General features: G+C 41.0%; 1 protein-coding gene across 1 annotated transcript in view; it reads left to right on the top strand.

Moving 5' to 3' along the window:
- Window positions 1–26,992, top strand: part of LOC308138142 (chloride channel protein 2-like) — a gene marked incomplete at both ends in the record, with an annotated part of 138,964 nt that overhangs the window by 46,661 nt on the left and 65,311 nt on the right. Inside the window, 5 exons of the mRNA XM_080507129.1 lie at window positions 10,068–10,118; window positions 21,234–21,365; window positions 22,815–22,943; window positions 23,541–23,674; window positions 25,469–25,546. Of these exons, the coding sequence (XP_080363255.1) occupies window positions 10,068–10,118; window positions 21,234–21,365; window positions 22,815–22,943; window positions 23,541–23,674; window positions 25,469–25,546 (524 nt within the window). The remainder of the gene's footprint in view (window positions 1–10,067; window positions 10,119–21,233; window positions 21,366–22,814; window positions 22,944–23,540; window positions 23,675–25,468; window positions 25,547–26,992) is intronic.

Below are 26,992 nucleotides of genomic sequence, written 5' to 3'. Positions count from 1 at the left end.
TGGTCAATATGTCCACTCTTCAGGAAAATATACTTTGAAAGAGGAAACTTGGGACCTACTGAGTCAGGTCAACAGTTGAAGAAGTAGCCGCATTAAAAAAAAAAAAAAAATTACAAGTAAAGATGTTGCAGTTGACATTATGGGAAAGGGAAACTAGGCTTTTAATATCCAAACTACTTCATACACTCTTGATTAGTGTGACCTTTGTTACTACACTGAGGAGGCATGCCCTGTAAAAGGTTGTTGAGTCTATTGTGCCCCTGCATTGCTGTTTTTTTGCTGAGTCTTGACAAAATTATTGGGACAGGAGAGATGGTAAACAAAATCCTGCCACATCATAATATGTTACTTTTTGGGATTTTTGGATGGTTGATGAAACGATGGTTCAGTGTGGTCCTCTTATTTTTATACCAGATGTTTAGCCTACCATGTCTCATTGTCCCCAATTGTCAATTTTGGTGAGTCTGTTAGATTTTCAGCCTCAGCTCCTTTAATATTTACTTTCTGGATGATCTTTTGGTTCTAACCAGTGGTTTTCCCATTTCCTCTCCATCAACTCAACCAGTCTGGTCATTGTCCTCTGAGTTCTGACATCAACAACGCCTCTTCACGATTTGTTAAAACTCTACAAGGGGTCAGAGATCCAGATTTTGTCAGAGCTCTATGCTGGTCCCAAGATATCGAGTCTGTAAATGATCTTAAAATTGTTAGAAATATCAATGGGTCATAGATCTAGAATTGATCACAGCCTGACAATATGTCGGAGATTTTGAATTTGCCCAAAATGTCAAATCCGTTGGACCTCTACAATTTGTCAGATTTAGAAATTGATTTCTGTTAAGAAAATATTCTGTTTAGTATAGTCTCACAATAGTGTTAAAGTAAAATACTGACTATTCCTCTGAAGTGGTGGAGTTGTTTAAATGTGTCGTTTTTCTCAAACCAAAGTTGTTTTTACATGTCTATATTGTGCCTCATCAGTGTGAATAAAAGTTAAAGGGTTTATCGTCTCGGTTTTAAATTTCACATAATTAATAAAAGCCTGCTGTACATATGGGTTCACAGCAGTTTATTTAAGTTAATACTGGAAGTAAAACCATCATTAGGAAAAGTGGCAACCAAGAGCACCCAAAGCCAACTGGTTCGCAGACCCGCCATCAAACTGCAAAGTGGAAAACAAGTGCCACAAGAGTGAACATACGGTGTTTTCACTGACTGTTGGCTGTTCAACCAGCCAGAGCAGTCTCTGGGGAGGTGGTGGAAGCAGCCTGTTGTTGGGGCAACTGACCAGCAGGGTGCAACGTTGAGCTATACAGTGTTGGTGATGGGGAAGTAGAGGGATGGGAGCATAAAACGGAAAGGAATCCTGGCAGTCTTTACTTCCTATGCGGGTGTGTGTGTGTGTGTGTGTGTGTTTTTGTGCTCAGGTGTGTAATCGTAAGCATCTTTTCGATTTCCGTCTGCAACATTTGGTAATGTGCGTAGCCTATTTTACATGTTTGTTCACTCGTTCTTTTTCTTGTATACCTCCAAATTCCACCTGCAAATCGAATATCAGCATGAGGTCAATCTGATTTCTGTATGTAACCACCAAAGTGGATTTATTTGATAATCGCGGGTGCAACAATTGGATTTTCAGCATGTCTTATTTCGCTCTAAAGGTTGATGGCATAAGGATACTGCGTCTAATTTGAGGCTGACCATTTCAAATTGAATCCCCACAGCAGGCGGGGTTAAAAGGTAAGGATTACACAAGCGGCGTGATTACATTACAGTATTTCTATGCGTGTGCGGCTGTGTGGGTGCGTGCGTGTGTATTGTACCAGTATGCGGAGAAACGAAGCTCTGGCTGAGCTCTTCTGTTAAAAGAGCTCAGCCATGAGAACAGACATGAAATATTCAGCTGACAAGAGGAACTTGGCCTGTTGCACACACACACACACACACACACACACACACACACACACACACACACACACACACACACACACACACACACACACACACACACACACACACACACACACACACACACACACAACAGTAGAAGGTAACTCGCAGTGATGTGCTGATCCAAATCCCAGTCAACCAGATGTGGCGCGGTGATCTGATGGGACTTGACAAAACAAATCTACATCAACCCAATTGTCTCCTTTTTCCTCTCTTTGGCCCTTATTCCCCCACTCTATTTTTTTAATTTAAATTTTTCCTGTTTTAATAGAATCAATCTCAATATTTGGGCCTTTTCTATGTATTGGTAAAGTAAGTAAATAATTCTATTTCAAACCTGCACACAATACAGCTTACATAACGTAGCTTAACATAAACAAGGTCATGGTTTGAAAAGGGGCTGGATGGAGCAGATGCTTATATGAAAGTTAATTTTATTTTTGTCTTTTATTGGCTTGGTACATTTTGGCATACCGATAATATGGACTGCTTAGGACTTTATTGTTTTGTTATAGGTGGAGTAGTTTTGGTGCCTAAATGATATTTGCACATATTTGGTGCCAAATTCGACCTTTTTGTTGAACGTGAGTAGGCGTGTTGCCTAACTTGTTATTTAACCTCCAGAAGGGGTTTTGGTACCGAACCTCAACTAAACCTATTTTGATCCTGAACCTTTAGCAACTAAAGACGCGTTTCAAGTGAAAACGCATAATTTTTGCATTTTTGTTTCAGAAAGATTTCTTGTTTGGACGGCACTGTTTTGAAAAAAATTGTTAGTTTACATGGTATTGTTTTGAAAATCATGTCTGTTTACATGTAAATGCTGAAAATGGTGTAGTTTTCTTGTGGGGCCATGAGTGGATGTTGTTTTTCTGTGAACAAAAACACAAAGAAAATGTGCACAGAACAATACAATATGATGTCAACAAGCTTCTTTATGTTGTGTATTTTTGTTGCACAGTATCAGTGTTCCAGAAAAGTCAACACCCCACCGTTTCCACTGAGGCAGCATCACAGCATTTTCAAAAAATAGTGTTTTCAGTAGCTCTGAACACCATTGTTGAGTAAACAGGCCCCAAAACGTTTTGACTTGAAAATGTTGTGTCCTTAGGGTCATTGGGTAGTTTACTCCTACATCCCAGGAATATAAAGAGGTTTTGGTCTCTAATTCTAATTAAACAGTTCTGATCAGATGGGACTTTAAATGCTCCACACTTTATGAAAACCTGCACAACAATCCATGCTTTCAGATGTTTGATTTCATATTAGCATACTCTCAGCTCTCATTCAGGACCTCCATGATGATCTAATTCGGAAATAAAGTATCAGATTGAAATAATATCGGGAACAGCGGTTATTGATCAGGAAATCCCTTATGGATTATTTTTGTATAAAGGACTATAAAGACTTACGGAATGTGTAACTTTTTCACCATGCATGGAATTGTCCATTGCCAATGGTTATCTTCTGGAGGCCAGGTTGTGTTTACTTGCCGCAGTAGGGAGACGTGGCTGAACAATGAAGTGATAACGGATCTATTTTTATCTCTTGATCTCATTCTGAATCTGCTTCTTTCGCTCTGCAAGCGGCGGAAAAGGCGGGTGGTTACCTTTATCTTTTGTCTATAGGAACTGTCAATCCTCAGGCTACTGTCATCCACCCTCATTGCTGATGTCGCAGACTCCCACATGGGACACACACACACACGGTCTCACCAGCTGTGTCCACAAGATGATGAAATCTCCACAGCTGTCGCGTTTTCTTTTTTCTTCTTCACCTCCTCCTGCTCCATCCTTGTGTTTCTGTCCCTCAGCCCACCTGTACTCCTATGTCTTTTAATTGGTTCTAACACACACACACACACACACACACACACACACACACACACACACACGTTTCGCTCCAACAGGTGTGATGTCAGCAGGCACTCAGCGTGGCGCCACACGTTGCTATGGTGACCGGCGGGCGCCTCGCGACCAACAGTTGCTCTCATATGCTCTTCGTCTTATTTCTCTTTCTTTTCTACACTTCGCCCTCTCTCCTCTCAATGCCTACAATCTTTTCCTTCATTAGGGCCAGAACAATTTGTTTTTGTTTTTTTTTTGTCAGAGAAGATTAAAGAAAAAAGCCACCTGATAAAGCAGACTCTGTTTTTTCCACATGTACATATCAGAGACACATTTACTGTCGACTCTTCCGATCAATTTGGCTCACACTAACAAAGTAGAATTGTTGCCTATGCTGGCTTACCATATTTTCCAGACTTTTCATGCAACTTATTTTAGGATGCAACTTGTATATCAAAATATACCTGGTCAATACCAACTGGGACCAATAGGTGTCACTGTATGTCAACGGGCTGCTCCTACACTACCACAGAAAAGCCTCCGTAACGACTGTATTTTACAGACGGCAAACAATATCAACAATATTTTTGTTTTTCCTCCACAAGACTTATTTTTGCAACATCTGCACCTTATACTCAGGAGCATATGTATTATCACTCTCGTCTTTTCAGGCAAGTAGGTTTTTTTAAAACACACCTTTGACTTGTTTCATCGGTATGCTTTCGTCTTCATTGGAAACGTCATCTGGTGATGTGCGTTGTTGAAACCTGCCAAAGGTAGGTTTTAAACACATAGTTTCCTGGGAGAATGATAAAATACTTGTGGAGAAAAAAAACCCCTTAATCCATGATGAACTAAAGTTATCTAATACTCGAGCGATTTGTACTCTGGAAAAGACAGTTACTTGTGCGTTATTGCTCTCCGACATGGTGTCACTTGGGTGTTATATGAGTTTCCTTCATTGTATAGTAAAGCTTGTGATGAAGGAGAATTATCAACACCAACATATTAGTAGTATTAATGAATGGAAATAAAAGGATTGGGTTTCAACAATATATATATATATATATATATATATATATATATATATATATATAATATTTTGATACTTTTACAGCAATTGGTAAGGGTACCCTAGCAGAAGTATTACCCTTACCACTTCCAATAAAAGACACATTTTTGCTTTTTATAAATTTTTTCATGATTTGTTGTAATTGCTTGCGAAAACATTTTTTCTGAGTAGTTTACATTGTTCTCCTGTCTTTAGACAAAATGTATTTTCAACATGTAACTGAATTTATAGGGTATTTCAAGTTAATGTACCCATCACAAATTCAAAACTTACCAGGATTTTGTGACACACACAAAACCGTCATCAGTGACATATAGCGTTTGCTATTGTTTTAGTTTTTTTCCCTTGTGTTATTTTTTTTTAAGCTTTAAAAAGAGAAAAATGGACAGAATGAACTCTCGTCCTGTTTTGATGGTTATGCAGGTGGAAAGTTCATCCCTCTCCAATGGTGCTCAATGCACAGTTGAGCTGCTGGGGACTGGAGCTCGCTCCAAAAACGACCCAAAAAAAAAGAAGCCATTTCCCGCTCATGTAAAATTGTGCAGCTTTTGTGAGTCCTGCACACAATCTGTTTCACAAGGACACAAAAGGCTTGCTGGCCACACAACATGACCCTGTGAGTGAAGACCTTTCGCTCCATCTGATCACACTTTACGTGCACTTTACACACTCGCCCAATATTAAAACTATTCACAATAATCTCATAACTCTCTCACAGTTTTTGAGCCACTTCAAACACTTGAAAGTTTCCACCATTCTAGATGTGATCAAGGTAATGTACCCGACAGGCTGTGATTGGATTATGGTCTCAGATACTCTTCACTTCAGCGCTAGCTGCATTTATCAAATCAGCAGCTTGTGCATTGAATGGGAGACATTAGCTTGAACAGTGATTACGGAACACATGCCTTCCCACCATTCGCACTGATGAATGTACGCATGCATGGAACATAAGCTTTTAGAATGTAAACACCAGTCTAGTTCCCGTCTCATTAGTTTGTGCGGCTGCCATGGTGACGCACTCTGGGGATGGTCAGACGTCACTCAGATTTAGCCACAAGACAAGTCCTGAAAGTAACACCACTGACAAACATGTGTACACTAGTGGACATACACTGTGTTAGATGGCCAAGTGTGTGGTAAATCGAAAAGGAGCAATCCAACTTTCACTTCAATATATCAAGTAACCAAGGAGACTTGGGCCACTGATCAATATTTGATTCAGAGTCACTCGAGCTGAATGTGTGTGTGTGGGTCCTTATTTCACCGTCTTTGTAGGGTCAGTAGTCTGAAAGCATGTCACAGGTGTAGTTTCCAGCCTTTTTTTTAATTAACTTATTTTTTTTTTTTTGTCAGAACCAAAATTTGGACCCCAGAAAGTTTTACATATCTTTTCCGGATTATGTCTTTCGGAGGATTATGCTTTGAGAGCTATCCTTCCACATAAGAGGTGGGAACTGGGTTGTGATGGTCAAGGTTTTGTAATGTTAACCTCCATATGTAATGCTGTCCTTACTATCATTGTAAGGCATAATACTCTAAAGCACACCAGACTTATAGAGGCCCCTTTGGTGAATTGGTAAATGCAGGTTTGGATTATGGTTTTAGGGCTGAAGTTACACTTACATTTTAGAGTAAGGATATAGTGCCATGAATACCTTGTCGTTTTGGGGGCCCCACACACAATAGAAACAGAATACAGGCTTCAACATTCATATGGAGGTTCTAATCTTTTAGGCTAAGAATTTGTATGATTTATGTTTTGCATACAAAAGTATTTGTGTGCATAGTTTTTTGATCCCAAACTGCCAATGTTGTTTTTTCTTACTATAGGTGTTGTGGCACAGGTCCAACATTTCTGTAAGCAGTGAAGTGGAGGAATGGCCGCTGTTCATCGGCTTGCATCGATTTAGTCATCTCAGGCACGGCAAGTTGAGCCGAGATGGCACCCAGAACTCCATTGGCTGCGTCCAGTGAGATGGTGACATCATCGGCAATGTTCATAAACCTGTCTCGTGGGGCCAAAGATCTACAGCCGGGCTCCAGTAGTAATTTTAGCATCCAGCCACGACGGGAACTTTGCCAGTCAGAGATGTTGAATTCAGTGTAAGGAGAAAAGGGCTTTCGAGGTCACTTTGTGAGATGGCGCTGGATTTGAAGTTTGTATTTGCTTTAAATTCATTCGGTCAAAGTTTTCTTTATTTAATAATTTCTTCAATTGCCTGTTTTTAGTCTTGTGCTGCTTGTACCAAACCAAAATCCCTTTCTAATCCTCAACCACTTGGTGAGCCTTTAATACCAACCTTATATTACAACTGCAATCAATTTCTTGTCATTGCAGAAACGGTTTGAGGCATTCCAACTCCTAACCTACTTCATGGTTCTCAAAACAAGCCCGCCAACTCTGGGATCTATTTCTAAATTTGTCAGTGTAGCAGCCTGGTCCTTTTACACATCCTCTCATTAATGACCTCTGCTATCTGGCATCATTTTCCCAAGTATTTAAGTAAACTGTGAACATCAACCCTCTGATCTCAACTAAAATATTGAAAGTATTCCTGACTGTCAGAAACCTTAAACTCAACGCCCAACCATATCCACTTCTTGGACCTCCACTATATATTCTAACCCTAACCTTTGAAACTCTTTCTAATCATGTCAGGACCCCTAAAAAAAACCCTACTCCTCACATCACAGGCCCTCTAAATAATCCTTGACTGCAGTCACAGTGCTTGAGCCATTGGTGAGTGTGGCCAACAACATTAAGAGATTAAATGTCACCATCTATGTGACAGGAAACCTATTTTAGGTACATTATTCATTGTCCATGATGCTAGCTGCGTGTCACTTCTCCTTTAGACATGAACCTGAGAGTTGGCAACTTGTCACATCCAACAACGATGCTACCACTGACGGACTCACAAGGTTGCCAAAGTCATCAAGTTTCTAAATCTGTGAGGAACACTTTTAAAGAACAATGTGGTATCCAGTTCGAGTTCTCCTCAGCCTGCTGAAAGATTTAGAAAAAAATGCAAGACGATGAGGTTAAAGAATGGTTAAGGAGCAAGAGAGAAGAGAAGAAGTTGGCTGTTTCATTCTGGATAAAGGGAGTAGAACATGGGTTATTCATCTGGCTTTATAAGAAAGTAATGAATAATGGTTAACAACTTTCACTTGATCTCGACCGGGTAAAAGCCAATGTATTTCATAATTATCTGGAGTTTGAGAATAATTTGTTTGTAGGACCTACACTGTTGGAGCACAAGTGTATGAATCATCTGTGTGTTGTTGATGGGCTTTACTGCAGCTCTCATGGTGCAGGCCAAAGTTTTACTAACGCCTTCAATAGTTTCTTTGCATTTGATTTGTAGAAGCGGCTCGATGGTTGTTAAGACTCCAGAGTCCACACAGAAGGAGGCGTCCTATTTTTTTGGTTACTTTGCATCTTTTTTGTGTTATTCCATCCAGCTTGATCTTTTCGGCTCTGCTGGTTTCAAGAACCCTCCCCATCCTTCTCCAACCTTTCTCCTTTACTTCTCAGTTATAGTCTAATCCATCATCCCTTGCTTTCTTGTTCTTCCCATGACTTCTCCTCTCCTCTGATCCCATATTTTGTACAGCTCCTTCCCGCTCTTGCGATCCTTCATCCCCGCTCCTCTTCCCTGACCTCTCCTTAATTCTTTCTTGCCACTCAGCCGTCTTCACTTCCCTCTTTGTCGGCAATCCATCACCTCCTCCGCCTTCTGCACTATTGGGTATAATCTGAAGTGCAAGTGTGTGTGTTGGTCTACCCCGCTCTCCCCCATCCATCTGTGCCCAGGTCTCTGAGTTATTACCCTCTAATCATGGGTGAGCCCAGACTCAATCCACAATAGGCCCATATTTTCTCCATACATTGCAGGTTTGGATCTATACTTGGATGACGGTGCAAAACTTTGTCTTCATAATTTCATCATCTTATTGAAAGATGGGATTCCTGTAGGGGGTTCCTCATGGCATCAACTTTTTAAAAATGCAGTTACTGTTATTCGTCTTTGCCAGTTCTGAGTTTACTACGCCAGAAGTATACAGTATGAGTTTGCAACGAGTGAGATGTTAAGATGAATGTGATACCGACTGCTGACTTCAATCCAACTGATCAGTAGTTTGATGAAAAGTAATATATCAGTTCATATTTCAAATTTAAATCTAATGTTATCGAGCAATTCTTCAAACAAATAAGCATTTAAGTGGTCAAAGATTCATTGGTCTCTTCAATTGAACTAAATCCCATTTATAAAGCCATGGGCCCTTTAAAACGTATTCGAATGAAACCCTACACAAAAAAATGTTTAGTGGAAACTCAGGCATCCCCCCCGCCAATAGTGCTGGGTATTTTGTTACTGGATCACATCATTAACATGGTTTTGCTTTTGTTGTAATTGACCTCCTTTTTAGTTGTAGCTGTATTCAGCACATACAATGTCATCGAGGCAAGAAAGTAAAACAAGCCTCATTAGTTTGCAGGTTACAAATAGCTAGCTGACAAAGCCAGTCTGCTAATTGTCTGATTTACACTTTCATGTATTTTTTTTTTATGTCTCTACTGATTTATTTATTGTGCACTTTTTTTCTTTTTTTTAACAGAGCTGGAGGAGGAGGGGGGCTTTATTGCATATATCATAATTAGCCACACGGGGGCGATTAAGATAAATTCACTTTAAGGGGCTTTTTATGTTATTTATCATTACATACAGTGTATATGGATAAATTACACATCTTAATATATGGATTATTGAATAAGGTAATCATTACACTTGTTGTTTTTAATAGTAATTCTTCATATATGCATTATTTGTGACATGTGTTCCAGCCCGTGAAGCTAAAATCCCTCATTACATATTGAACTGGCCTCTTTTAACTTTTCTTTCTTTTTCATCTTTCTTTGCATCTATATCTCCTCTTCCTCATCTCATTCCCCACCCCTCTTCTCTCTGCCATCTACCCCCCACCCCCCAGTCCTGGGCTGCTTGTTCATTTGCCATGCTGCTGAGTTTGCACAGGGCCCACATCAATCACAAACTAATGATGTTATGCAGAAAAATGGATAAGGCGAGACATTTTTTTTCCCCCTCACCGCTGAAGAGAAGGGGAAAACTGTTTGAAATGGGACACTGCTTGTATTTAACTGTGCTGTGGTCTGTTTGTCCTCCTCCTAGGGTCAGGGTACCCGTATGTTCTGGAGGCCCCGGCTCACGACTTTATGTCTGGTAAACAATCAACACGGAAAGATAAAGTTGCATCCTTCCCAGTCTGCCCCTTCGACTACCAACTACCCCTCCATCATTAATAAGTGGCCATTAAGTGTTGTGACCAGTCTGGCTGTCGCTTTTAGTCATATTAACCATCCATTAAAAGAAATGAATAATAAAAGAAAAAACACTCGCTTGGTGCAGTCCCCAGCTCTCACCCTGTGTGTGTGTGTGTCTCTCTGTGTGTGTATTCACCCCCCCCCCCCCCCACACACACACACACACACACACACACATAAAATCACACCCCCTCACCTTATGACTTCATATTATTCAACAGCCCACATGAAGAACCTCTCTCTGTACGCACATTATTCCTACTCGGCTGTGTGTCTCTGCCAAAAAAGACTAACTCCCCCAGCTTGGCCCTCATTACAGCTCGCCTGGAGCCCTCTAATGGAAAATAATAAAGAGCTGTGAACATCTCGGTTTGGGTTTGGGTGAGTGTGTGTGTGTGTGTTTTAGTGCATGCGGCCGAGCGATGTGTGTGTGTGTGTGCGTGTGTGCGTGTGCGCGTGTGCGTGTGTGTGTGATGAATGGCTCTGATTAGGCACCGCAAAGCTGCAGACAAGCACAATGATCAATGTGTCCCATCTTTCTGCTGCTTAGGAGCAGACGGATGTGTGGAGACACACACGCACACACATTTCAATACTTACCTCTGAAATTGAAGGTCTTTTTGCTTCATTTTCACCCCACTTCCATATGTATGAATTCACACATTCGTATACACGTGTGTGTGTTGATGTCAGTTAAGTCAGAAAGATGGTGAAAGGTACCGCGCATGCATGGGAAATGCCGAAAATTGGCTACAGCGAGGCATAAATGTGTAAATGAGCGCGCTTGTGAGTCTGCAGAGGACTGCAGAACGGAAGTGCTGATTCAGCGTGTGTGTGTGTGTGTGTGTGTGTGTGTGTGTGTGTGTGTGTGTGTGTGTGTGTGTGTGTGTGTGTGTGTGTGTGTGTGTGTGTGTGTGTGTGTGTGTGTGTGTGTGTGTGTGTGTGTGTGTGTGTGTGTGTGTGTGTGTGTGTGTGTGTGTGTGTCAGGGGGGGTTGCACACTATAGCGTAAAAGGAATGAATGGATGCAATGCAGAGAAGAGATGATGTAAAGTGGGAGAGGGAGGGGGGAAGAAAAATTTGCCAAAATATGCAGGAGGGGAAGGACTTGGTGGCCAAAGGTTTGCAGGGTGGACGGAGGAATAACAGTGAAAGAACAGGTAGATACTCAGCAGCCGGTCCCTCTGGCTTTGGCTTTCGCTGGGCTTTCATCCAGGAAATGAAACAACTTCTCTCCCGTGTGATCCCACTACACATCACAACCCCCCTGTGAGCGCATTAAACCCACACGCTCACAAACATACTCATGCTCTCTCATGTTGACGGGCTGTTGGCGTGATCATGCGTGACACCTGTCTTCACCCTGTGTGTGAGCGTCCTCCGAGGCGTGCATCGCCTCTGGAGAAGTCACGCCTGTGCTCTCTCCATTGGTTGGCTTCCTTTTTAAGTGTGGTGATTGTTTGAAATCAGATGTTCCATAAACGGACATTTTTGGGGGGTTCATTTTGTAAAAAAGTTATTTTAACCTTAATTAATTCAAACCTTTAAAGTTTTTCTTTGTTGTAGGAGTTTATGTTTAGAAAAACGTTTCACTGGCCTTGCACTTAAACAAAAACCAAATGTAAAAATAAATATAAATGTATCACAAGACAAATTCAATGATTCTTTTGGCAGTCTAAGCTGGACCAATAAGAGCATTTTCTGGGGCCCTGGAAAAGAAATGTCTGGATGGCAAGATTCTTGTACCAAGAACAAAATAGCTTACAATATACTTTGTACGAAACATGAGGGTGCAGCAAGGCTTCTATTTTCTGGAGAATTCAGTTAAGAATGATGAGACATGTCTTATTTAATAGAAAACCGACACAGAACCGTGAGCTACTTGTTAGATGTCGTGGTAGATGTGGTTTTATAGTTTAGTCACCCGTAACGGCAAACTAACTCGGTCGTCTATTCCTACGAATGTCTGTGTACCCACCGTTGCTGATGTTTCTTGGGTTGTGTCATCAAATTTGACGATGATGTTGTCTTGGTGGGCTGGACTTTATCGCGGCATGTGTGAGAGAGCGGAGGCACAAGTTGACCAGCTTCCTGATCAGGATCAAATAAATACCCACAGCAGTGATCAACAGCAAAGTTCAAGCTGTATCGGGGTTTGATGCATCTGGATACAAACTGAGTCTGTGAATCTTTCTTTTCAACCTTTTCAATAACAAACGAACCAAAAAAAAAAAAAAGGACGCTTCTCTGAATGATGTTAAATCTAATATTAAAACGGCTCTGCAGCTCACCAGACTTTGGAATTGCGTCAGTGCAGACGCACACGTATTAATCAAAAGCCTGCCGTCACAGAGGGCATTGCACTCTGTCCGTTTGGACTTCTCACTTCCTTTGCCATTATTGTTTCTTTTCAAATCTTTGCCTTCAGGACAGGAGATCAGCATAGCATCAAAGCCGAGGGTCACAGTGTGAGAAACAAGGAGGGCAGGGTGAAGCTCCCTGCTTTTGAGAAGCTTAAACCTTTGAGTGGGTGGAATCGGAGCGACTTCCCGGGAATGAAAGAAAACAAAGACAGAAACTTGGTCCACATTGGACCTTTTGCATTCATTAGGAGAATGTTAGGACTGACGTTGGAAAGTGCTGTTGATTGACAAGTTTTTAATTCTGAAGAAAAGGCCAAGCATTAAAAAAAACAAACCTGACACCGTATTTTCATAGTTGCCATCTGAGGATAAAGCAAAGCTGTGGGCTGAATAACATTGCATGGAAGTGTCACCTCTGATTAATACGCTGTTGTTCATGAAGAACGATTGGGTTTTTGTTTTGCTCAGCAACGTTTACACACTGGAAGTCAAGTATTCTGAAGGTCACTCAAATTTGTCAGCCTTTACTTCAAAATTACAAAGAGCCAAATCAAAAAGCTACTGTTATTATTATTATTATTATTATTGAGATGAGGGTATTGTTAAGTCAGAAAGAATTTAGCAGACTTGCGAGATGATGGACCAACCAAATAGTGTGGCGCTCATTGAAGTCTCGGTAGGTTCCGGCTAATTCTTCTCTCAGATGTGATATAATGTTGGTGTAGAAAATTCTAATCCGTCCCGTTTATACAATACCGTTTTCAAGTAAATAATCAAAACTTCCTTGGTGGTTTGGGTTTCCGTTCACATGACGATTCACTGAAAATGCAACTTTTTGAAAATTGCTCCCAAGGCGGAAGTTTATAAAAACACTCTGTCTCCTTGCAGATGACACGAATGTCCGAACATTGTTAATGTTTATGGCAAATTGTTCTTTGTGTACATGCGTGTGTGGTTTCATTACTAAAACAAACAACACCACTCACTACATGAAAATTCTATTATTTTCAGTGTTTCTGACGGTCATTTTCGAAACGACAGTTGTTGGCTGAAGGTAATTTGTGCACTGCTGGAACTGAACTTTTTGATTACACCTCACTGGTCTTAACACATGTCCTCCCCAAGAATTGCGACCTTTAAACAAAGGCCTCTTTGATTCCTTGAAAGTAAGTGTAACATCTCAGAGCAAACTCACTCGCTGATGTTTCATGACATTCCACATTTTTCCTGATTTCAAAATGAAGAAAAACATCATCACAAACTTTGAATTGCTTCCAGAAAGTTTGTCGTCGACGGAGAAACGCCGAAATTCACAAACGGGGATACCAAAGCTGTTTTTGCCAAACAACTTTGATGATTGGCGCCAGTTTGCGTGTGTGTCGATGTGTGTGTGCGTGGACACTCCATCACACCTCATTAAGGAGACATTGTACTGCAGCCATAAGACGGGTGCCACAACCGTCGTTACTCGGCGAGTGATTGAGTGCGAGACGAGACGCTTTGCCTGCTCGCCCGGGACTGACGCCGAGGCTGTTGCAGAACATTTACATAAACATCACCTCTTTTTACATCTCATTAGCATAGAAAACACATCAACATGAAGAAGGGAGAGGCAAAGGGATGGGTAGATAGATAGATTAATGAATGGGGAAAGAAGTGGGAAAGGAGTGGAGAGCAGCAAAAAAAAAAGATGTTCCACTGGGTTCCCTGACAGAAGAAGATGGTCGTATTAAGTACCAGAGGAAACATTTACAGATGCAATGTTGGTTTTTATTCCTCTAACAATGTTTCCTTTGTGTCTTGAGGGGCCAATTTGTTGTTATTCTTTGCTCTTTTCCTTTTCGCACTTAGCTTCCTTCATCCCCGTGCAGCTTTTTGTTTTCCCTGATTCTGCTGCAGCACAATCAGCTCATTTGCAAAACCAGTTAATTCCATTGGTTTCGCAGAGATCAGTTGATTTACTCGAGGCAAAGTGATTCCTCTGGGAGCTTTGAGGAAATTAAGAGCCTGTGAGACCAAAAACAGAGGAAACTATCTCATTATCTGTCCATTTATGAGCCTGGCCAACCGAAATACGAACTTCACCAAAGGATCCATATTTTGAAAAGCAAAAGCTTTAAGACCTGTCGAGGAAAGAACTTTATATAACCCCTGAATGTTTTTTGAGTGTCAGGACTCGTAGAGTATTCTTGCTTTAACTTAACTCGATCAAAACTCCAAAGCTTGTCCTTTTCGGCTTCATGTTGGGTTTTCACAGGTCTGTTTGTCTGTATGCTGTCCAGCTCCTGGAAGCTTTCAAGTGATTCGAATGAAGATGTTGCACTGAGAGCTGCCAATGGAGAAGGACCACTAAAAGCTGTGGTGGTAGTGTTTCCATTGAATGTGAATACCAAATGGTGGAAGTGTTCGAAGAGCATTTTTGTGACTTCACAGCCTCAAAAAAAAAGACCCTGCTACCTTCAACACCACTACGGATCATGCCTCCCTACTCATTATCATTGTGAGCACTTCCCTGTACCATCATAGCTATGGTTTTCTTTCTTTATCCTCTTCGTAAAAAAACAACAACTATACTTGTATTTCCTCTGTATGTTGATTTAGATCATCGCCTTCTGGTGGGTTGAAGCTGCACTTACAGTTAAACGCATGCAAGTATAAAGGCTGTGATGTTTACATATCTGAGGTCTGTGGTCATGTTTACTTGCAACACCAGTGAGACTGAGATCTCACTCAACAGACTGCCATTATCCAATTACCCAACCACTTCTGATCATGAAACGTACTGGATTTTCTGTTTGTTTGTTTGTTTTACTTGGTTGAACATATCGATTTAGCTCTTGCCATTGGAAATGTTCACCTGTCAAGCAGCCAACCTCCTGATGAATTTCCATCCGGAATACAGTGCAGTTATAGTTGGTACACCCAACTCGAGACCATTGGTGAGGTGATATGTCAAAGGTAAAGCACTTCCAGTCAGTGCCACTCCAGAACTTAAAGGTTTAAATATCCTTTGTTCCTACATTTACATGTCTCATGGAGTTTGATGGATGTCAAGTCGACCTTTACTCAAAGATTTTCATCATGTTAAAAGGAAGTTGTTCTGCTCTGTGGTCACCAAGTGCCCGCTCAGGTGAACAATTCATGAGCATCTCTCAGTGATGTCCTGCTTTTACTTTGCAAAGCTTCCTTCAGTAACTTGTGGTTTGGCACTGTGTGAATCAAACTGAATTCAAAAGGGTTCGCAGAAGTCAATATGTACAGAGTTAGATGTTTGTGTTATGAGCAACCTGTGCTGCAGCAGGCGCAGCATGAAACCACTTTCCTCTCCTGGTCTGTTTGAGTGTCACTGTCATTACTGTTAAGTTATATCAACTAAAAACATCTCTGTGGAGACCTGGCAGAAATATCCTCTGGCTCGTTCCCATATTTCAAACCACTTGCTATGGCAACAGGTAATAAGGGCTCATTTCACTTTGCTGATGTGATATAACATCTCCATTCTACCTTTGTCTCGGAGCTTCTCGAACACTCACAGCAGATTCAAAATTTTGCTGAGAAGTCAGTTGATCTAATGGTGAGACTGAAAAATCAACAGGAACTGTTGAAAAGTAGTCAAATATTAATGGAGTGGCTTTTCCGCATCCGGATTCGTGAACAAATTGAAGGCAAATAGTGCCCACAGTGGAGGATATATGAGTTTCTTTTGTATTCACATTTCATTGCAAGGTACAAACATTTCTGAACAATAGGGTCATACATTTGATGTAAAGGTTGCATAATTAACCCGTTCAAGTGCACGTTGTTACTCTTTCACTCTCTATTGTGCACATGGGAAGGGGTCTCTGTCTTCCAGAGTTGCGTCCCAGCAGAAGAAAAAGAGCTGAATGGTCAGAATTGTCTATCTTATGTTAATTTTAATCTAATTAAGCCTCTGGTCTTAAACACAGCCAGGCATTTCTAATCTAATCTCTCCGTTATGCACGAAGCTACATAATGAATGTGGCGGCACACCCACCCAAAACCAGTACAGGCCTTATATTGGCATGACTGTGCAAAATTAAGGCTTTAATGGTAGTCTCTTCTTACCCTTTACACCCATATATAGCTGTCACCTTGCATAACAAATGAGGGGGTGATTTGAATAATTGGGTTTTATGTGGAAGCGGTGGCTACGTATCTGCACCCACAGTGATGTGCGTGTGCGTGTGCGCGTGCGTGCGTGTGTGTGTGTGTGTGTGTGTGTGTGTGTGTGTGTGCGCGTGCGTGTGCGTGTGCGTGTGTGTGTGTGTTCACACGTTCATTACTTCCTGACCTCATTTTCAGCACAATCACGCAAGTTAAACCAATCTCTTGGTTTTCTGATAATGCCGTCTCGTTAAATGTTACATAATCGTTAAACATATATGTGTATCCAACACTTTGGTTCCAGCTGAGATGATGGATTTGATTTGATTGATTATACTTTCATGTGTAAGTGAACTGCCCCGCCTCCAAAAAGTCCTTTATTCTTTCTGTGCAAAATTTGATTACAAATGTGATGTTAGTCTGTCGGTCGTCTAACAGCAAAGGATGCAAGGCACATTTTCAACTCATTAATCAGAATAAGTCCACGTAGTACAGTTACGATGTGAAATCTTCTGCAGCACTCGTGGGCAGTAAGTAATTACTTTTTTTCAAGTGACAAGTAAAGTAAGGGATTACTTTTGCAAAAGCAGTAATTGGATTACAGTGTAAACAACAGAATTCAGCAGGAGACATGGAGTGCAGAAAAGAACAGGGCCTGCAGCATTTAATGCTGGAAAATACCCACATTACTTCGAGTTCGACTCAGTAAAAGGTGCTGTGTACTCTACGTGGGAAGAAAACTTTTATTACCTGCAAAAAGAGTCCACCTTAAATCTGAGAAAGTGGCACAGCAAAGTGGAACTCGGTGAGAAAATGCATTGAGAGCAAATCTAAGGTTCCGATTCCACAATGTTTCATGTGAATACACATTATTTTTATGTTTCTGTTTCATAAATGTTTCACATTTATGAAAACGGTGTCTGTTCCCATGGAAACGGCAGAACCAGTGAGAACAATGCAGTGACCGTGCTAGACCACGAGTTGGCGCTTTACACCGTTTCCATGGAGATGGGAGTTGAAGCATTTTCAGAAAATTGCCATCATGTGGACTGTTTTCGGAAAGTTTCATTTTCAGTGGCTCCGATTTTCGTTATGCGAACAAACATCCAAATTGCAACAAAAGTCTTCAGTTTTAACTTAAGCGTGTGAGCTGGGCTTGACTCCGAATGCAAGGTCATTGTCACAGATGGTTTAGAAAGACCTCAGCTGTAAATATCTCTTCAGTCCAAAAATAGTCTCCTTAATGTATTAATCAAGCTTGAATCCACATGCACACTTGTACATGGTCTTAATGCCAAGGAAGCGAATGCACCATGTCTCCAAGGCAACCTCAATTAGTCTCTGCAGGTATGTGGGCATTACGTCTCTCGCTGAGGAGAGAGGGAGCGAGCGAGAACAAAAAGCAAAGAGTGAGAGAGGTGAAGGTGCTTGGGAAGGAGGCGTGCAACGGCAGTTGATGAGGCCTGCGAGCAAGAGGAGGAGATGAGAAGCAGAAGTTGAATGTGATTAGGAGGGGCACAATAAGAGTGATTGGGAGTGAGTATACTGCTTATTGCGCGCCACGAGGAATGAAGTCAGCAACCAGCCTGCAGGATTTATGTGCACTAGAGAAGAAAAAAAAAAGCTATCAGGCAATACCAGTGCAGCGGGCGCTAACCAAATTACACTTCCAAAATGACAGGATTACATATGCCAAATGCAGGGCACACACACACACACACGCACACACACACACGCGCACACACACACACACACACACACACTGATTAGGACTGCAGAGAAACCACGTCAGCACACACAGAAACTTGTGGGGCTTTTTCCATTGGGGTAATAAATCTCCCAGCACCTAAACCATTAGAAACAGTTATTAACTTTTGCCTTGCATAACTTTAACCTACTTGTAGATCAAATCTTGACGCGTTAAAGTTAGTTTGGAGCCTACAAAGTGTGGTGTTATACCAGTTTTGCAGAAATGTAAGAATACACACAGTTTTACATTGACAAGTTTCTAAGAACACAGACGGCTGGTGGGTGACCACACACACACACACACACACACACACACACACACACACACACACACACACACACACACACACACACACACACACACACACACACACACACACACACACACACACACACACACACACACACACACACACACACCTATGTGACAATTCTAATATGCAGCCTTTGTACATGTGTATTTTTAGATTTGTGTGTGTCTTTGTCACAGTTTTCTGCCAGCACATGTGTGTTAGACGGCTCCTCCGAAGGTGTTGATTAGATGAACGGGTGCACCTTCTCAGTGCCTCGTCTCGGTGTGCGTTTCTTTTTCCTGCTGTCATCACGGTTTCTCTGGTTCACCTCCTGACTCTCACAATGCTTTTTCAGTCTCCCTGGACTCGTCATTCCAATAAATCTTGCCATGTTTGTTTTTAGACACTGAAAGTAATTTTTTAATGAGCTACAATGCTTGACATGTTGCTGATCAATGGACAAATTTAGAAAAAAAAAATACTTTGGCAGAGTTTTAACACAGGAAAACCTGTTGTCCAAAGTCTTTTTCTTTTTTCTTTCTTTCTTTTTTTTTTTTTAACAATGATGCAAATTCACATACTAATTCTTAAAAAAAACAAACAAAAAACCCCCCCCACATACAACCATGATTCATTATGTTGGGGAAACGGACCCTCCAGAAAAAGTACTTGTGTACCTGGTATGTTTTTAGATTGATTGGGCAATTTTGCTCAAATAACCAAAAAGTCCAGAACACATTTATAGGTGATTATTATTATTGATGATTATATGATTATTATTAACTGTTTGCACCTACAGTCAAAAGCTAGATCTGGGCCTGACTGATACATGAACATAACATGATAATCTTCACTAATTTCTGCATTCCATCACCCAATACTATCGGTGTTATTCACTTCTTTTGCTGTGTGTCAGAGTGTAACTGTTCATTTGAAGAAAAACTCCTCATCAAGTTTGGACCAAAAGAAGGAAAAAAAAAATAGTATGAATGGTGTTCATGAAACACAATCGGATGAAAGTCAGCCACGGAGCTTTACAAAGTACTTGGGAGTGTTACGAAAACATTTGTTCCACACGCAGCAGATTAAAGGGGAAGCAGGGAGACGGAAACAAATTGAGTGTGTGAGTATCATCAGTGTGAGGGGCACCCCGCTGCTCCCAAGTGTCATTTCTTTCCCTGCAGAGGAGAGAAGGGGAATTGAGGACAAGCCTGTTGTGTGAACATGAGGCATCGTGTGTGTGTGTGTCTGTGTCTGTGTGTGTGTGTGTGTGTGTGTGTGTGTGTGTGTGTGTGTGTGTGTGTGTGTGTGTGTGTGTGTGTGTGTGTGTGTGTGTGTGTGTGCGTGTGCGTGTGCGTGTGTGCTCTAATGAACAACCGCTATTAGAACCATTTTTCTGTTCCAGACATTGTCTGAAAAGTCATTATCAGTAATGTGTACATATATGTGTTATGCCGTGTATTAGATTTTCCTTTTGCTTCTTGGTGAGTATTAATGGACCTTGTAGTGTGTTTATGTGTTTCGCTTTGTAGCGCATCCTTTTGCTGCGATGGTTGTGCAGCTAATCCTCATCGATCAGCGCTTTGTCTTCAGCCTCTTGTTGATACCCTCGTCGCAATCTTTCACTTTCTCTTATTCCTCTTGTGTTGTTGCCGTAACCTCTGCTGCATACCCTCGTCACTGGTCAAAGTAACCACAATGGTTTTTCATGTAATGTTGCCAGCATTGAGCATCTGGCTCAGTTTCCATCCGAGTCAAGATCAAGACTTTACCCGATATGCCACCAATTGGGAACTCCATCCAAGCTTATGAGCTTCTAAACCTACATGCTGATGATGCTCAAGTTTCTGTTCATAATAAATTACTTTGTAAAAGTGAAGTACTTTTTTTGATATGTCCACTCTATTAACACGTCATTTTAAATAATTTCTAAGTTTCCACAAACACTAATATCCACAGACAATCAATTTCTCTTGAATCATTTGGTCTGATTTTTCTTCTGTTTGAGAGATTTATAGATATTGTCACATCAGGACAGGAGAAGCCTCAACTGCCTTAAAGTTTTATGAAATAAATGTACTTGTAGTCTGTTTTTATATCATCGATTCAATGCATTTAAAATTTTCTTCACTGTCAATTTAATTCCATTGAAACAAATTTCACAGTCTCTGTTTCACCATAATTTCCCAACTTCAAATTATTAAGTTAATGATGTGATACGAGACGAAACATTTGAAATAATACAAGCACATGTCACACATGAAAATACAACTGTGTATAATATGCATTATAAAATGTTAAGGATTGAGCAGATTACGTAGCAGACACTTCTGACACCACTCAATATTTCTAAGGCTTTCAGATGGAAACACAGCCATCACTACTTAGTTTAGAGTCAATACGGCTTACATTTTCCATTTTTCAGTGCATTCTGTAGTTTCTGTAGTGTCTGACGTGTGTTGTTGTCCTCCTGCCTTCCCTCTAGTTTGCACGGTCCGCTGCCAGAAGTTCCTGATCTCGCGGGTCGGGGAGGACTGGATCTTCCTCATCCTGCTGGGACTCGTCATGGCCCTGGTCAGCTGGGTGGTGGACTTCTGCATCGCCATCTGTCTACAAGGTGAGGGGGGGGACGAGGGATGGAGGGATTGCACCTGCAGGCCAGAGACCGTTGAGCAATAATCAGAGGCAAAGATATACTCATGAGAACTGTAAAACTCTAAATATCAAAGGACGATACGCAAAAATAGAGACTGCATATCAAAGAAACTGGCCTTTTGCACGCATAGAAAGAGAAAAGTGTTGGTCGGATGGATGGAGTGAAGGTTCTGCTGGGCACTTAAACTGTTTACTCAGCTTCATCAAGATGTCTGCATAGCACTGCAATTAACTGGGATATATATTTGATTGATCTGGCCCAAAAGGAGCGAGCTAATAGAGGGAGATTGTAATACAGATTGAGCCCCAGAGACAACGGTTTGAAATCCACTCCAAAGATAAGAATGTGTTTCTTGTGGTTATGGAGAAATGTGAAAGCAGAGATAAGAGAGAGATTGTAGGACGATGTCACTCTAAAACCTATGTGAAGGATCTATAGTGCTGTAATTGCAAAATTTACCACAAATGCAACATGATTTTAAGTCACTTGTAATTTCAAGGCATCAAAAAGCCTTTCAGAACACACCAACACATGTTTTCACATGATGACGGATGAGTTTAATAATGGTGTTCAAGCCTAAAAGCAACAATTTATTACATTACTAAATATGAAAATTTATAAAATGTAATCACAGACATCAAAAGTCATGAAATCAGAGCAACAAAGCTTGCATTAGAGTAGCATATAATATTTATGTGAGCGGGACATTTAGGTAGATTTTGTAACATTTGAAGTTCTAAAGACCAAATAATTATGATTTTCAGAATGTTGCAGGGAAATCTACCAAACTTGACAACCAAGCTAGTCGCAGTTTATCTTATAAAAGTCTTGTGATTCCACTTTTTGCCACAAATGGTGCAGTAAATTAGTTGAGTTGTTGTGACCTTTATATGCTATTATATATGTATTAAAAAGTGTTCATACCACCCGAAACCACTAGATGGCACTGTATGACAGCAGAACCACTGAAAACCTTTCATTACTTCTGTATTTCACAGACACTGCAAGCTTATTATCGCCAAGGAGAAAAAGTATCGAGCATAATTAAACTAGATTTTGTAAATGAATACAAAGCAGAAGATGAAGTGCAGCATTTGTGAAAAGCTATTGAAGGACTTGTGAAAAGATAGGACACTGTTACCCCGATGAACAGAACGAAACATAATTGTGGGTGACATATTCTAAAAAGTATCAGCGTGGAAGGATTAATATCAGCTGCCCTGCTGGCACGTGGAGCCATCAGGATCTGCAACAGTAAGTGTCCTCCGATCTGGGCCGCTTTGTCAGCTTCAGTATCTTAGAGACGGCAAAGCTTGTTGGTTGAAGCAACATTATGGGATCAGCCAGGTGATGAACTGCTGCTGACTTGTGTGTGTGTGTGTCTGTCTGTGTCTGTTTCTGTGTCCACAGCACAGAAGTGGATGTACGGAGGTCTGGACAGTAACGTGTTCCTGCAGTATCTGGCCTGGGTCACCTACCCTGTGGTCCTCATCACCTTCTCAGCCGGCTTCACCCAGATCCTTGCCCCGCAGGCTGTTGGTATGGCTAATACACACACGCACACACATACACACTTAGTTGCGTTAGACAATTTTGATGTGATTAAAATTGGCCTTTTAGAGACAATTTTGCTATTTCCATTTAGCCATTTTCTATGCCACTTAATCCTGTACGGACTCGCAGGAAGCAAATCCCAGCTAAGTATGGGCGAAGGCAGGAAACATTTTGAACAGGTCTCCAGTTCATCACAGGACAAACACACAGAGAGAAAACCACACACACAAACTTACATCTAAGGAAAGGTGAGGTCTGACTCTCACTGATGGAGGGTAAAGAGAGAAATGGGACACCAGCAGGGAGGCATGCTTAAGACATTTCTCCTGGTCTGGCTGTTAAAACACAGACAAACTTGTGCAAAAGGACTGAAAATTTCAGCGGGAGTAAAACACAAGGAATCAAAGAATAATCACAGATACCGCAATCATCGGTGGGATATACGGTGCCCACCCTCTGGTCTACATATACCTCCTTTTGTTTCATACATTTTCCAGCCAGACATCTATCTGAATGAGCAAGTGATGTGATGCTGTTTCACAGTTTGACAGGTATAATGTATTGGCTGTTCTCCCCTCACAGGTTCAGGAATCCCAGAGATGAAGACCATTCTGCGAGGAGTGGTGCTGAAGGAGTACCTCACCTTCAAAACATTTGTGGCCAAAGTCATCGGCCTCACCTGCGCTCTGGGCAGCGGCATGCCTCTGGGCAAGGAGGTAATTGCCTCACTACCACTATTGCTACTACTACTACTACTACTACTACTAATATTACTACTAAACAAGCTGGTGAGATGTCAGGGTGGTCACATTTTAATACAGGACTTAACCGATTGAAATTAAATGCAACTTACTAACAGTAGTTGGAATGGTTCAGTGTAACATTATTTGTTGCTACATGTTTAGGACCCGTTTACACAGAAAAGCAAACATTTTTGCATTTTCGTTTCTGAAAAGTTCCGTATTTTGGACAGCAATGTCTTTGAAAACAAATTATGTTGATCCAGAAGCAGCAGAAATGCTATAAATGATGGAGCGAAGCATGTTGGGGCCATGATTTGGCAGTGTTGTTTGTTTTTGTATTGAGACAATGGACAGGTGACTCGACTATCAGACTACTAAGTACTAATATAATATGGACTGAGAGGCATGACACTTTGGAGGCCGCCATTGTTGTTGTTGTCCATCTACTTGCGCCTGTGCAGATCAACATGTGTACTATACTACATCTGTGCCGTGTAGATTTTAAGATTTTCAAACTTGTAGTTAACTTGTGAATGTCTCGTATGAGTGTCCTGAGGTCTGCATTAAAGTGCAGCTTGAGTTTTGAGCCGAACTTGCCATGACTGTGCAGCGTGTTTTTCTAGTCTCAATCCAGGTTGGGATTCTCATTCAGCAGTTTGTACGTGACTTGTTTGTTTTGGTTTTTTTTTAACAAGTGTAAAATGTGAGGAGTCGGAAGAAATCCTGTATCTGTACGGCAGAGAATTCTATTTTGTTATCAATAGTTATAACATGGAAAGTTGCATTCAGTTAAAGTCCATTTGAAAATTGTTGTTAATTTCAGTTTTGTTTAGGTTTTTTTTTTTTTCTTCAACCAGTCACATGTTGTTGCTGCCCGGTAGGATAGAGGCCAGTCACACTGGTAACAGGCTGTTGTCGGGTTACATAACCTTCATAACGAGCCTCCTCCAACTTTGCACAATATCAGCTTCCATTCATATCACCATCAGCAGTCAGAAAAACAAGAGCACTAGTTGAGATTCAATATTCCACTCTATACATGGAATGACAGTCGCTCACATTCCTCGCCCCTAAACCCCTGCAGTGTCAATTACAAATAATTGCACTAGGGGCCAATGTGCTCGTGTTCACATGCAGAGCAGAAGAAATCTCAAGCAAAGAAATATAAAACAAAAAAATGGAGGGATGTGCAGCGTTAGAGCTTTTTCTAATCCCGGTGGGAGGGGCGGGAATGTTTTTTGGGGGGAGTTTTCGGGATTCCAGACATCGTCGTGCAGGTTCATATCGTTTGGTCCGGTTTTTCCGAGTGCTGCAGAAGAAAACTTATTTTTATTTTTTGAACAATAAAAACAATTCAGGTAAGGACAGCATTCCCTTAAAGGCTGCCTTGCAGGACAATATTGTCTCACTCACACACACGCACACACACACACACACACACACACACACACACACACACACACACACACACACACACACACACACACACACACACACACACACACACACACACACACACACACAGGCTGTCCTGGACGTGCACCACTGCAGCAGCCACAGTTTGGCTGCCCCCCCCCATTTTAATCGTGTTAGTTCCGCTTTGAACACCAATCTTCAGAATTTTAATAATCCTGCAGAGTTTGATGTATTTTCTGTGGGTTTCTATCTGCTGTGGTTGACAACAAACACGAGGCCAGACATCTCCCTCCCCTTGTAGTAATTTGCGCCTGTCTTTCTTGTGTGTCTTCATGTTTTGCCCGCTGTCAGGGTCCGTTTGTTCACATCGCCAGCCTGTGCGCCGCTCTCCTCAGCAAGTTCATGTCTCTGTTTGGGGGAATCTACGAGGTGAGTCATCTGTCGCCTTTTATTCTTTCTCTCTTCCTGCTTTAATTGTTTTACTGCTGCATGGTGATCGTGTGAATGGAGGCTGTTTGTGTTTCCATAATTCTTACGCATGTTTCATTTTCAGCCATCATTTTCAGATGTAATTGTACCTCTATCAAGGCACTTTAATGTGACTCGATACTGCGCTGGCTGCCGGTTTTAAGCAAAAAGCTTCATAAGAAAATGACATTTTACCTTTACAGCTTGTCAAGAGGTTGAATTGTCTTTATATAACACCAGTTGTTCTCAATCTTATATCCCTCAAAAATCCCCACTGGCTCTCTGAAAAAGTCTGCTGACCTCCTTATCATATTTGTAAATTCACAAAACTTTCCATAAAGACAAACACTGGAGGACATAAACACCATCACCACAGGCACCACCCATGCCTCACATATACCGTCTGCAATTCTTTCCACTTGTCATACCGCTGAGTTTGTGTAACAATCCCCATAACCATTCTTCTGTGGAATCTAAATATTTTATTCAAACCAACTCTACTCCTTTTACTGCGACTATCAAGCATCAATTGCAGTGAATGAGCTGATTGGCGAGTGATGTAGATGATGGTATTATCCTACCCAAAATGGCAGCGGGCCAAAAAAGATGCATGATAGTTTGTTTTCCCATATAATTGTTCATCAGGCAGAGGCTTGGATTTAAGTTATTTGCAGTAAACATGCAAATATGTCTGTTATTCATCCATCCATCAGCAGGGAAACTTTCATGTCCCTACTCCAAAAAAAAAATGTAAGAAAAATTGAAAGGTCTTCAGCCTAAATTTGAGAGAACTCAGAAATGCAGATCACAGATATGTGTGGTATGTACGGTCATATTTTGAAATGTTTTTTGTTTCATTTTGGCAACATTTTTCTATGGCGTATTCGCATTCTGTTTTCATACAGTGACATCGAGTGGTCCCAGACAGTATTTACCACAAAATATTAATATACAAATTGCTTAATAATGTAAGTCACATTACCAGCGAAAAATGGTAGAACCTATCCTTTAAAAAAAAAAAAAAAAAAAAAAAAGTAATCCTAAATAACTCCACTCTAGAATTGAGTTATATCTGCTGCAAGTTGCAATGTGGTTCCCTTAAAAGGTATCAGCAGAATGGATGCATACAGCTGAAGAAATTATACAAATAATGCTTGTTTTGTACTGCAAATATTGTCTACTTCCAATCATCTTATGTTAGTATCGTTACATCCCAGTATCTGCATCGACAAATGTTACCTCTGCACTCACAAATTGATCAGTTTACCGGAAATGTAGAGGAAATTTATTATAACAAATGAGTGGTGATAGTTTTTTTTTTTGTTTGTTTGTTTTCAATTTAAAGGCCAGTTGGGGTGGGCTGGAAAAGTGGGGCTGACATTTTTGGAGTTGTTGGAGAGTGAAGTG

This window comes from Blennius ocellaris (genome assembly GCF_963422515.1).
Source record: "Blennius ocellaris genome assembly, chromosome: 2".
Classification (NCBI taxonomy): domain Eukaryota; kingdom Metazoa; phylum Chordata; class Actinopteri; order Blenniiformes; family Blenniidae; genus Blennius; species Blennius ocellaris.
This window is presented reverse-complemented; position numbering and strand designations above follow the sequence as displayed.